We start from the raw sequence: 12,940 nt of genomic DNA on the forward strand, positions 1-12,940 counted from the left end.
TACTAATTAATCTTCCCCTTTTGCAGGGGTTCAATAAAATTGGGGGAGATGTCACTGACCTCACGTTTTTATAGATATTCTGTCTTTGCAGCATACATACCAATATAGAGAACTAGCAAAAGTTTCAAAAAGCTGACGGTCAAAAAAAAAGAAAGGCCTGAATAGATAAGGTTGTAACACATGAAGATAAGGAGTCAGACTGAAAATACAGGGGAACATGTACTTGTCAGAATTTATGACTGATTAAATCCACCGCGGCAATAAAAATAGAAATTGCTGACAGGGGATGTGAATGCCAAAGGTATGAGCCTCATCTTAAGGATCCAAGGTATTCCCTCTCCTCAAAAGAACAACTTTTTGCCTATTTTGATACCTGATTTGATAAATTTCTCAGCAATTTGGAGCCGACTGTAATCCTGAATTCACCATCACTCCAAACCGACACGAATCCTGAATTCACCACCACTCCAAACCGATTGTAATCCTGAATTCACCACCACTCCAAACCGACACTAATCCTGAATTCACCATCACTCCAAACCGGCTGTAAACCTGAATTCACCACCACTCCAAACCGATTGTAATCCTGAATTCACCACCACTCCAAACCGGCTGTAATCCTGAATTCACCACCACTCCAAACCGGCTGTAATCCTGAATTCACCACCACTCCAAACCGGCTGTAATCCTGAATTCACCACCACTCCAAACCGACACTAATCCTGAATTCACCATCACTCCAAACCGGCTGTAAACCTGAATTCACCACCACTCCAAACCGGCTGTAATCCTGAATTCACCACCACTCCAAACCGACACTAATCCTGAATTCACCATCACTCCAAACCGGCTGTAAACCTGAATTCACCACCACTCCAAACCGGCTGTAATCCTGAATTCACCACCACTCCAAACCGACTAATCCTGAATTCACCATCACTCCAAACCGACTAATCCTGAATTCACCATCACTCCAAACCGACACTAATCCTGAATTCACCATCACTCCAAACCGACTAATCCTGAATTCACCATCACTCCAAACCGACACTAATCCTGAATTCACCACCACTCCAAACCGACGGTAATCCTGAATTCACCATCACTCCAAACCGATTGTGTTGTATCCGTGTGTTAATGGAGACACGGAATGCAGGAGTTGGTTTCGCAGGTGTTTACTGAACAAAGTCTGGAGGTGAACTAACAGATACAAGACACTATACAGGCTTATATAGCCCGAGTGGCCATTACCGGCATTACAGTACACAGGGGCTCTTAAAGGCACATACACCACAATTCCTCCCCTTTTAGACAACCAGTACATAACATTTTAAGTAATCATTAATTAACATGTTACAAGAACAATAATCTACACATTTGCTGCAGTTAATCAATTATAAGTCAGTCTCTCTGGAGGCTTCCTGACTCGGTCCGGATAACGCCTCGGTGGTGTAGTAGTTTTTGGTGGTGTAGTAGATTCTTTTGGCAAGGTCGATTCGGCTTGAATGCCAGTGTCGGGTTCATCTGGTTCCAGTATCACCGGATCGGAGGTAGATGCTATGGGTATCTCTGCTTCATCATTAGGCATATAGAGTTGTGGTGTAGGTTGTCCCTTTTCGGATGATTCCATGATCTGGTCAGCATGGCGCCTTATTATGCTTTCTCCAATGTCCACGGTATACATCAGCGGTCCTAGTCGTGTGCAAATAGTTCCAGGCTGCCATTTCTCGGTACGGTAGTCCCGGGCCAAAACTTGTTGACCTATCTGGAAGGTTCTAGTTGGCCTTTCATTCATGCCTTGAAATTGCCGGTTCTCCACGTCCCTTCTGATGTTTGGCTTGATCAAATCTAGCCGGCATCTTAGGCTTCTATTGAAGAACATCATGGCGGGAGTTTGGTTTGTAACCACATGTGTTGCATTCCTGTATGCAGACAAGTTATCTACCTTATGCTGTAGATTTATGTCTTCATTACCCATGGCCTTTATGGCCTTCTCGAAGGTCTGGACAAACCTTTCAGCCAATCCATTGGTGGCGGGATGGTATGGGGCGGACGTGTAGTGCTTAACCCCATTGTTTTTTAAGAAGTTCCTGAATTCTTCGGACCCAAATTGCGGTCCATTATCAGAACAGATCTGTTCAGGCAGCCCATTCCTGGCAAATATGGTCCTTAATACTGTGATGGTTTTTTCCATGGTGGTGGAGGACATCTTTATTACCTCCGGCCACTTGGAGTGTGCATCAACCGCGATTAAGAACATTGAGTCCATAAATGGACCAGCAAAGTCGATGTGTACCCTTGGCCATGGAGATGAGGGCCACTCCCATGGATGTTGAGGGGCTTGTGGTGGGGCGTTTTGGACCTTCTGGCATCCTAGGCAGCTCTTGGTCATTTGTTCGATGTCTCCATCGATACCTGGCCACCACACAAACGCTCTGGCTAGGTTCTTCATTTTCACTCCACCCAGATGCCCCTCGTGAAGCTCCTTTAGCACTTTATCCTGGAGTTTGGGTGGAATCACCACTCTGGATCCACACATCAAGGTTCCTCGGCACACTGACAGCTGTTCTCTTCTTTGCGAGAATGCTGGCAACAGTGGTTCGCCATGTGCTGGCCATCCCTTCACCGTTAAATCGTAGACTCGTGAGAGAGTTGGGTCATTTCTCGTTTCCTTTTCAATGGCAGAATTTGTTACTGGTAGACATTCCACTATGGTTGAGTGGAACATCTCCACTGGGTCCACTGTAGGTGCCTCTTCTACCGTTGGCAACGGTAGGCGCGATAAACCGTCAGCATTCCCATGCTGTTTTGATCTTTTGTATTCTATGTCATATTGGTGTGCCCCTAGGAAAAGGGACCACCTCTGTAGCCTTTGCACTGTCATCATGGGAACACCCTTTTTAGGGTTGAATATGGAGACGAGGGGTTGATGGTCAGTCAACAAGGTAAATTTTTGTCCGTGTAGGTAATGGTTGAATTTCTTCACTCCCCATACCAGGCTGAGTGCTTCCCTGTCGATCTGGGCATAGTTACGCTCAGCTGAGTTCAATGAGCGTGACGCAAAAGCTATCGGCCGCTCCGAGCCATCAGGGAATCTATGCGATAATACCGCTCCTACGCTGTAAAGGGATGCATCGCACGCCAGTCTGATTGGCAGTGATGGGTTGTAATGAGCCAAAACTTCCTTGGACGTGATCAAGCCTTTGCATTTATGGAAGGCACGTTTACAGTCTTCGCTCCATTTCCAAATTACTCCCGTTTGTAGCAGTTCGTTAAGAGGGTGCAGAACAGTTGACAAGTTCGGTAAAAATTTATGATAGTAATTTATCAATCCCAGGAACGACCTTAATTGTGAGACATTTTCAGGTGCTGGGGCTTTTATGACCGCTTCAATTTTTTCAGGTGACTTATGCAACCCTTCCTCGTTAATTATGTGGCCACAATATGATATTTGTTTCTGGAAAAATTCGAACTTGGGGCGATTTGCTCGTAGGCCCCGTTCTTTCAGCCTAGTGAGCACCTGCTCCAAATTGGCAAGGTGCTCGTTGTCGTTTTCTCCTGTTACAAGGATGTCGTCTAGGTAGCATTGAGTCCCTGGAATCCCTTGGAGGACTTGCTCCATAGCTCTTTGCCAGATAGCTGGAGCTGATGCTACTCCGAAAACCAGTCGATTGTACTGGTACAGGCCTTTGTGTGTATTTATCGTGAGATACTTTTTAGAGGCCTCTTCAACCTCCATCTGTAGATATGCCTGTGCCAAGTCAATTTTGGTGAAACGTTTCCCTCCGGATAGTGAGGCGAAAATATCTTCTACTGTACTGTGTGAAGGACCGGGTTTACAGTCACCTTGAAGTCCCCACAGATGCGAATTTTTCTCTGTTCTTCAGATTTATCATTATTCAACGTTTTCTTCATGACCGGGACGATGGGTGTTGCCCACTCGCTCCAATCTATCTTGGATAATACGCCTGCCTTTTCCAAATTCTCCAGCTCTGCCTCGACTGCTGGACGAATTGCGTATGGCACTGGCCTTGCCTTAAAAAACTTGGGAATTGCCGCATCTTCCACTTTTATTGAGGCGGTGACGCCTTTCAAGGTTCCTAGTTCCTGTTGAAACACTTCCTTGGCGTTGGCCAAGATGTCTTTTAATCGTTCAGGTATGACGTCATAATTTTTTTTCTTACTGGTCACCGTCAGTGCCTGAATGGAGTGCCAGTCTAAACGTATCTTCCTGATCCATTCACGTCCCAACAGCGGTGGACCACCATCTTGCAGAACGTATAAATACAACTTCTGTATTTCCTTGCCGTTGTATACAACAGGCACCCTTATTTTCCCTTTGGGGTATACTTTCTGCCCCGTATATGTTTTCAAGATAATGGATGTGTCTTTCAAAGGTATATGCGGAAATAGCCGCTCGTAATCCCGTCGACTTATGACGGTCAGAGCCGATCCTGTATCTAGCTCCATTTTAAGTGGGGACCCCGCTATCGTGAGGGTAACCCAAATGGTCTGGTAATCTTCTTTGGCAATTACATTATGTAATTTGAGACAGCTTAGTCTCTTGTTTCCGGAGTCGCTATCGCTCTTCTGGTCTTCGGAGCTACTGTCCGTCATCATTTGTACCTTTCTGTACTTTTCCTTATTGATTTTTTCCTGTCCGTGGATTTTTTGTTTCCAGATCGGCATACTCGTGCAATGTGTCCAATCTTTCCGCATTGCCTGCATGCTTTGTCCTTGAACCAGCAGTCCCTCTGGTCATGGGTGGATCTGCCGCAGCGATAACATCTCTCGAAACCCTGTGTCATTTCATGGGTGCCGAAGTCCTGTGGCTTTTGCTGTATCTCTGCAGCTCCTCTTGCGGCTGCTTCGTATGATACAGCCACACTGAAAGCCTTGTTCAGTGTCAAATCTTTCTCAGAAAGTAGCCTTTTCTGTGTTCCTTCACTTAGGAGACCGCAGACGAATTTGTCTCGAAGAGAATCTGCCAGTCCTGCCCCGAATTGGCAGTGCTTTGACAGCTTCCTTAATTCGGTGAGGTAATCAGGGTTACTTTCATTCTTGTGCTGATTCCTTCTGAAGAATTTGAATCGTTTCGCTATCAGCAGCGGTGTTGGGTTTAAGTGCTCCTGTAGGGTATCAACAATCTCCTTAAAATTCTTGTCCTTCGGTTTGGTTGGAGTGATTAAGTTTCCTAACAGCCCGTATGTCCTTGCGCCCATTAGATTTAGAAGTACTGATGCCTTTTTATCATCCTCTATTTCATTTGCTGTGCAATATACCTCCACTCTTTCCACATATGTGGTCCAATCCTCTGTCGCTATCGAAAGCAGTAATATTGCCAGTCCTAGGCATCCTGAAAAAAAAATGGCGCCTCCCGCGCTTTCCTTTCTTCCTCGCAGAAAAAAAATGGCGCCTCCCGCGCTTTCCCACCGCTGCCGCTTCTGACAACGCTGTTCTCCGTGGTTTTTATTTACATAGGTATTTTTAATAGGTGGAGACTCGTTCCCGCCGGACTCTCTGGGACTTTTCCCTCCTTCTGCTTGGTCCGAACGCCGGCCCTCTCCCGAGTGCTCCACCCTCTGTCTCCATTTGCCTCCGCCTTCGCTGCTCGGCCCCGCTGCAGAGCCAGCTGATGGAGCCCCAGCCCGCCGCCCAGGAAGGATTATTGCAGTACCTGCCACCAGCTCGGCTAGCTGGTGAAACCACAGGTTTTTTAAAGTTTTTTTTCTTTCTTGTTTTTCTTCGACTTTCGTCTGAGGAATCGATCTCCTTGAGGTGCTGCCGAATTGCAGGTAAGTCCGTTTCCAATTCGTCGCCACTGTTGTATCCGTGTGTTAATGGAGACACGGAATGCAGGAGTTGGTTTCACAGGTGTTTACTGAACAAAGTCTGGAGGTGAACTAACAGATACAAGACACTATACAGGCTTATATAGCCCGAGTGGCCATTACCGGCATTACAGTACACAGGGGCTCTTAAAGGCACATACACCACAGATTGTAATCCTGAATTCACTACCACTCCAAACCGACTGTAATCCTGAATTCACCACCACTCCAAACCGACGGTAATCCTGAATTCACCACCACTCCAAACCGACGGTAATCCTGAATTCACCACCACTCCAAACCGACGCTAATCCTGAATTCACCACCACGCCAAACCAACACTAATCCTGAATTCACCACCACTCCAAATCTACTTCTGATTTGATTTCCAAACTCTGGTGATTTTGTATTTGGTGCGATGGGAATGCTTGAATAAAGCCAGTAAATGCATTCACATTAAGGAGCATCCTCTTTTTACTTCTTTAAAAAAGCAGCTGCAGCCAGTCTTAAAATAAATCACAGAATCACAGAAACCCCACAGTGCAGATAGAGGCCATTTCGGCCCATCGAGCCTGCACCGACACATATCCCACCCGATCCCCGTAACCCCTACACCAACACATATCCCACCCTATCCCCGTAACCCCACGTATTTAATCCCCCTAACACTAAGGGTCAATTTATCATAGCCAATCAACCTAACCCGCACATCTTTGGACTGTGGGAGGAAACCGGAGCACCCGGAGAAAACCCACGCAAACACGGGGAGAATGTGCAAACTCCACACAGACAGTCACCTGAGGCCGGAATTCGAACCCGGGTCCCTGGCGCTGTGAGGCAACAGTGCTAACCACTATGCCACCGTGCTGCCCTTTTGGAAAAAGACACAAGCTGAGCATGGCCCAGAAAGTTTCACTGAGGAATGTGCAGCCTATCTGTGGTTTATAACTTTTTGGGTGACGAGCAGAAAATAAACACACTTGTCACTGTGACTCTCAGAAAACCAGCAGCTCATTTAAAATGTTTCTGCCTCAAGTTAATGTGAAACCATGAGGAGAATTATGTTATAATGGGTCGTGACCGCCTTCAGTCCCACCTACCAACCGATCTGGTCCTGACCACTTCCAATCTCATGGATCGGTTATGACCGGCTTCATTCCCACTCTCCAGTTGGCCTGATTTGGTTGTGGCAACCTCCAATCCTCACGAGGGTGGGTGTGGGGAAGCTGGCTTTCCTTGTGAAATGCTGACTTAATTTAAAACACTGAGGGTTAATGTATATGTTGCTGGGTTATTTGCTCTTAAATTATGAGGATGCTTTTCTTCAATTAAGGCTAATCAATGTTTATATTTCACAGGGGAACATATGATATATTTGTAAAATTGGAAGGTATGCAAAGGTGTGTTGGGGCCTATGATAACCGTGGTAGCTTTGGTGAACTGGCATTAATGTATAATACTCCCAGAGCAGCTACCATTATTGCTACCTCCACTGGAGCATTGTGGGGCCTGGTAAGTGTTGAGAAATTTGGATTTTATAAAAAATGTATTTTTGTGTTGTCCAGTCAGAACAGTTGAAATGGGCAGCTGATTAATGCATCATAATATGAGAACTGTTTTACTCTAATACGGAACTGATGGTTGAAAAACTGAAAGTAACTCATGACCTAATAATTCCTAACAGTCACCTATCTGAAAGCACTTACTTGCTGAATTGAAACCAGGGATAGGATCAGTGTTCAAAAATATTGCAATAATTTCTGATAATGGCCCTCCTGCTTAAAATGCTCTATATATTGTTCAACTGTCTCCAATACATTAACACCATGTACACTCAAAATTCTGGCTTAACCACAACTTGATGTCAGATGGGTAATCTGATAATGCAGATGTGGTCGTGGAATAGAGGATTTTTTTCTCTCTAGATGTGGATGGCTCTGGCAAAGTCACGTTTATTGCCCCATCCCTGGTTACCCTGGAAAGGTGGTGCTGGGCCTGCTCCTAGAACCACTTAAGTATTTGTGTTGATGGTGCTCCCACAATGGTGTTAGCTAGAGAAGCCAGGATTTTGAGCCAATGACAGTGAAGGAATGGCAATATGTCCAAGTCAAGTTGGTGTGTGACTTAGAATCAGTGTCATAGAATGATTACAGCGCAGGAGGAGGTCATTCGGCCTGTCAAACCCATGCCAGCTCTCCACAAGAGCACTTTAGCGAGTCCCAGTCACCCGCCCTATCCCCGTAGCCCTGCAATTTTTTTTCCTTCAGGTACTTACCAGTTCCCTTTTGAAAGCCGCAATTGAATCGGCCTCCACCAGCCTTTCAGGCAGTGCATCCAGATCATAACCACCTGCTGCGTAAAAAAAAAAAAAAGTTTTTCCTCATGTCGCCTTTGGTTTTTCTGCCAACCTCCTTAAATCTGTGTCCTCTGGTTCTCGACCCTTCTGCGAATGGGAACAGTTTCCCTCTATCTACTCTGTCTAGACCTCATGATTTTGAACATCTCTATCAAATCTCCCCTCAACCTTCTCTGCTCTTAGAGAAGATGGGATTGTTCTATCGACTTAACTGAAGTCCTTCATCCCTGGAATCATTCTTGTAAATCTTTTCTGCACCCTCCTCTAAGGTCTTCACATCCTTCCTAAAGTGTGGTGCCCAGAATTAGACACAATACTCCAGTTGAGGCTGAACCAGTGTTTCATACAGGTTCATCCTGATTTCTTTGCTTTTGTACTCTATGCCTCTATTTAAACACCCAGGAACCTGAGTGTTTTTTTAACCGCTTTCTCAACCTGCCCTGCCACCTTAAACGATTTGTGCACATATACCCCCAGGTATCTCTGTTCATGCACCCCCCCTTTAGAATTGTACCCTGTAATTTATATTGTTTCTCCTTGTACTTCCTACAAAAATGTATCACTTTGCACTTTTCTACGTTAAATTTCATCTGCCACGTGTCCGCCTATTCCACTAGCCTGTCTGTCTTCTTGAAGTCTTATCACTCTCCTCCTCACTGTTCACTATACTTCCAAGTTTTGTCATCTGCAAATTTTGAAATTGTGCCCTGTACACCCAAATCCAAGTCATTAATATATATCAAGAAAAGAGTCATAGAGTCATAGTCATAGAGTTTTACAGCACAGAAAGAGGCCCTTCGGCCCATCGTGTCTGCGCCACCCATCCATCCCTGTCCAGTCTAATCCCATTTTCCAGCATTTGGTCCATAGCCTTGTATGCAATGGCATTTCAAGTGCTCATCCAAATGCTTCTTGAATGTTGTGAGGGTTCCTGCCTCTACCACCCTTTCAGGCATTGAATTCCACATTCCAACCACCCTCTGGGTGAAAAAGTTCCTCCTCAAATCCCCTCTAAATCTCCTGCCCCTTACCCTGAATCTATGCCCCCTTGTTATTGACCCCCCCCACGAAGGGGAAAAGTTCCTCTTTATCTACCCTATCTATGCCCCTCATCATTTTGTACACCTCAATCAGGTCCCCCCTCAGCCTTCTCTGCTCCAAGGAAAACAACCCCAGCCTGTCCAGCCTCTCTTCATAGCTGAGGCGCTCCATCCCAGGTAACATCCTGGTGAATCTTCTCTGCACCCTCTCCAAAGCAATCACATCCTTCCTATAGTGAGGCGACCAGAACTGCACACACTACTCCAGCTGTGGCCTCACCAGCGTTTTGTACAGCTCCATCATAACCTCCCTGCTCTTGCCTTCATTAGCCGAGGCATAGAATATAAGTATCCCATATGCCTTTTTAACCACCTTATCTACCTGTTCCGCTGCCTTCAGGGATCTATGTACATGTACACCAAGGTCCCTCTGACCCTCTGTACTTCCTAGGGTCCTACCACTCATTGTGTATTCCCTTGCCTTATTTGTCCGTCCAAAATGCATCACCTCGCACTTTTCAGGGTTAAATTCCATTTGCCACTTTTCCGCCCATCTGACCAACCCGTTTATATCGTCCTGTAGCCGGAGGCTTTCCTCCTCGCAATTTACCACCCCACCAATTTTCGTGTCATCTGCGAACTTACTGATCATACCTTTTACATTCTCATCCAAATCATTTATGTAGATCACGAACAACAAGGGACCCAGCACCGATCCCTGAGGTACCCCACTGGACACAGGCTTCCAGTCACAAAAGCAACCTTCAACCTCTGCCTCCTGCCACTCAGCCAGTTTAGGATCCAACGCGCCAAGGCACCCTGGATCCCATGGGCTCTTACCTTCTTAACCAGTCTCCTATGCGGGACTTTGTCAAAAGCTTTACTGAAGTCCATGTAAACCACATCCACAGCATTTCCCTCATCCACCCCACTAGTCACCCCCTCAAAAAATTCGATCAGATTTGTCAGACATGATTTACCCTTGACAAAGCCATGCTGACTATCCCCGATTAATCCTTGCCTCTCCAAGTGGAGATTAATTTTGTCCCTCAGAATTTTTTCCAATAATTTCCCCACCACAGATGTTAGACTCACTGGCCTGTAATTCCCTGGTTTATCCCTGCTACCCTTCTTGAATAATGGTACTACGTTAGCTGTTCTCCAGTCCTCTGGTACATCCCCTGTGGCCAGAGAGGTTCTGAAAATTAGTGTCAGAACCCCTGCAATCTCCTCCTTTGCCTCCCACAGCAGCCTGGGATACATCTCGTCCGGGCCTGGGGATTTATCCACTTTTTGGCCTGCTAAAACCGCTAGCACCTCCTCCCTCTCGATGCTAATATGTTCAAGTATGTCACAGTCCCCTTGCCCGATTTCTATGTCTGCATCATCTTTCTCCATAGTGAACACAGATGCAAAAAATTCATTTAAAACCCCGCCTACATCCTCTGGCTCTACACACAGATTGCCACTTTGGTCCCTAATGGGCCCTACCCTTTCCCTGGTTATCCTCTTGCCCTTAATATACTTATAAAACATCTTAGGATTTTCCTTTATTTTGCTCGCCAGTGTTATTTCATGGCCCCTCCTCGCCCTCCTAATTTCTTTTTTAAGTATGCCCCTGCACTTTTTATACTCCTCTAGGGCTTCCTCCGTCTTTAGTCTTTTGTAACTGCCAAAAGCCCCCCTTTTATTTCTAATGCATTTTTGTATATCCCTTGTCATCCAAGGTTCCCTTTGCTTGTTGGTCCCACCCTTGACCTTTACAGGAACATGTTGGCGTTGTACTCTCTCAATTTCCCTTCTGAAAGTCTCCCATTGTTTTGATGTGGATTTTCCTATAAGCAGCTGCTCCCAGTCCACTTTGGCCAGATCCTGCCTTATCATATTAAAATCGGCCTTGACTTCCCACATAGAGCAGGAGGAGCAGAACACGGGTCTGAACTCTCCTGCCATGACTTACTCCTTTAATTACTTAAAAAAAATTATTCAATACCCCAGTTACAGGTATGCTCTAGGGCGCTTTATTTACCAACTATCCCCACTACACCACAGAATTCAAGCTTGTATTGAAAAAAGAGAAATACTCACCAACCAATCACCTACCTGCTCCCTGGTGACGTCACACACTGATGACTTTTTACCTCTCCCTGCTGCTGAGTTGGTATGCCTCACCTCTCTCCGGTTTTTATACCGGTCTCACCACGCTGCTCCCGACTGGTCTCGGGCCTCGCAGTGGTCCTAGTACCGACCCCTGGGGAACACCACTGTACACGTTCCTCCAGTCTGAAAAACGACTGTTCACCACTACTCTGTTTCCTGTCACTTAGCCAAAGAACTCAATCAAGTTAGTTAAACATGATTTGCCTTTGACAAATCCATGCTGGCTTTCCTTAATTAATCCACACTTGTCCAAGTGACTGTTAATTTTGTCCCGGATTATTGTTTCGAAAAGCTTCCCCACCACCGAGATTAAACTGACTGGCCTGTAGTTGCTGGGTTTATCCTTGTACCCTTTTTTGAAAAAGGGTGTAACATTTGTAATTCTCCAGTCCTCTGGCACCACCCCTGTATCCAAGGAGGATTGGAAGATTATGACCCAGTACTTCTGCAATTTCCACCTTTTACTTCCCTCAACATCCTAGGATACATCCCATCAGGTCCTGGTGACTTAGCTACTTTAACTACAGACAGCCTTTGTAGTACGTTGTCTATCAATTTTTAGCCCATCCTGTATCTCAACCAGCTCCTCTTTCACTATGACTTTGGCAGCATCTTCTTCCTTGGTGAAGACAGATGCAAAGTACTCATTTAGTACCTCAGCCATGCCCTCTGCCTCCTTGCGTAGGTCTCCTTTTTCATCCCTAATCGGCCCCACCCCTCCTTTTACTACCCGTTTACTATTTATATGCCTATAGAAGATTTTTGGATTCCCTTTTATGTTAGCTGCCAGTCTATTCTCTTACTCTCTCTTTGCCCCTCCTATTTCCTTTCTCACTTCCCCTCTGAACTTTCTATATTCAGCCTGGTTCTCACCTGTATTCTCAACCCAACATCTGCCTCATGCCCCTTTTTTCTGCTTCATCTTACTCTCTATCTCTTTCGTCATCCAGAGGGCTTTGGTTGACCTACCTTTCCCCCTCTTGGGAATGTACCTCGACTGTACCCGTACCATCTCTTTAAAGGCAGCCCATTGTTCGATTACAGATTTGCCTGCCAATCTTTGATTCCAGTTTACCTGGGCCAGATCCATTCTCAACCCACTGAAATTGGCCCTCCTCCAATCAAGTATTTTTACTCTAGATTGCTCCCTGTCCTTTTCCATAGCTAATCTAAACCTTATGATACTATGATCACTGTTCCCTAAATGTTTCCAAATAGATTCTGTCCTTGACTCCTCCAGGACATCCTCTCCAGCACTGTAACATTCTCCTTAACCAGTACTGCCACCCCACCTCCTTTCTTTCCTTCCCTGTCTTTCCTGAACACCTTATATCTAGGAATATTTAGTATTCAATCCTGCCCTTTTTTGAGCCAGGTCTCTGTTATCACCACATCATATTCCCATGTGGCTATTTGCGCCTGCAGCTCACCAACCTTATTTACCACGCTTCGTGCGTTTACACACATGCACTGTAAACCTATCTTAGACCTTCTTATATTCTCTTAGTCTGACCCCCACCTAATACTGTATTATTTCTTACTCTAGTGCTATC

At 45.6% G+C, this 12,940-nt stretch overlaps 1 protein-coding gene across 4 annotated transcripts in view; it reads left to right on the top strand.

The window, feature by feature from the left end:
• LOC147105665 (cAMP-dependent protein kinase type II-beta regulatory subunit-like) overlaps positions 1 to 12,940 on the top strand; it is a 334,744-nt gene that overhangs the window by 305,115 nt on the left and 16,689 nt on the right. For all 4 annotated transcript variants that reach the window (XM_086010222.1, XM_086010224.1, XM_086010223.1 and 1 more), the window contains one exon: positions 7,190 to 7,343. In XM_086010222.1, coding sequence (XP_085866348.1) covers positions 7,190 to 7,343 — 154 coding nt within the window. The remainder of the gene's footprint in view (positions 1 to 7,189; positions 7,344 to 12,940) is intronic.

Source organism: Somniosus microcephalus, chromosome 17, assembly GCF_052327205.1.
Source record: "Somniosus microcephalus isolate GS21.2 chromosome 17, FLI_Smic_1.0, whole genome shotgun sequence".
Taxonomy (NCBI): domain Eukaryota; kingdom Metazoa; phylum Chordata; class Chondrichthyes; order Squaliformes; family Somniosidae; genus Somniosus; species Somniosus microcephalus.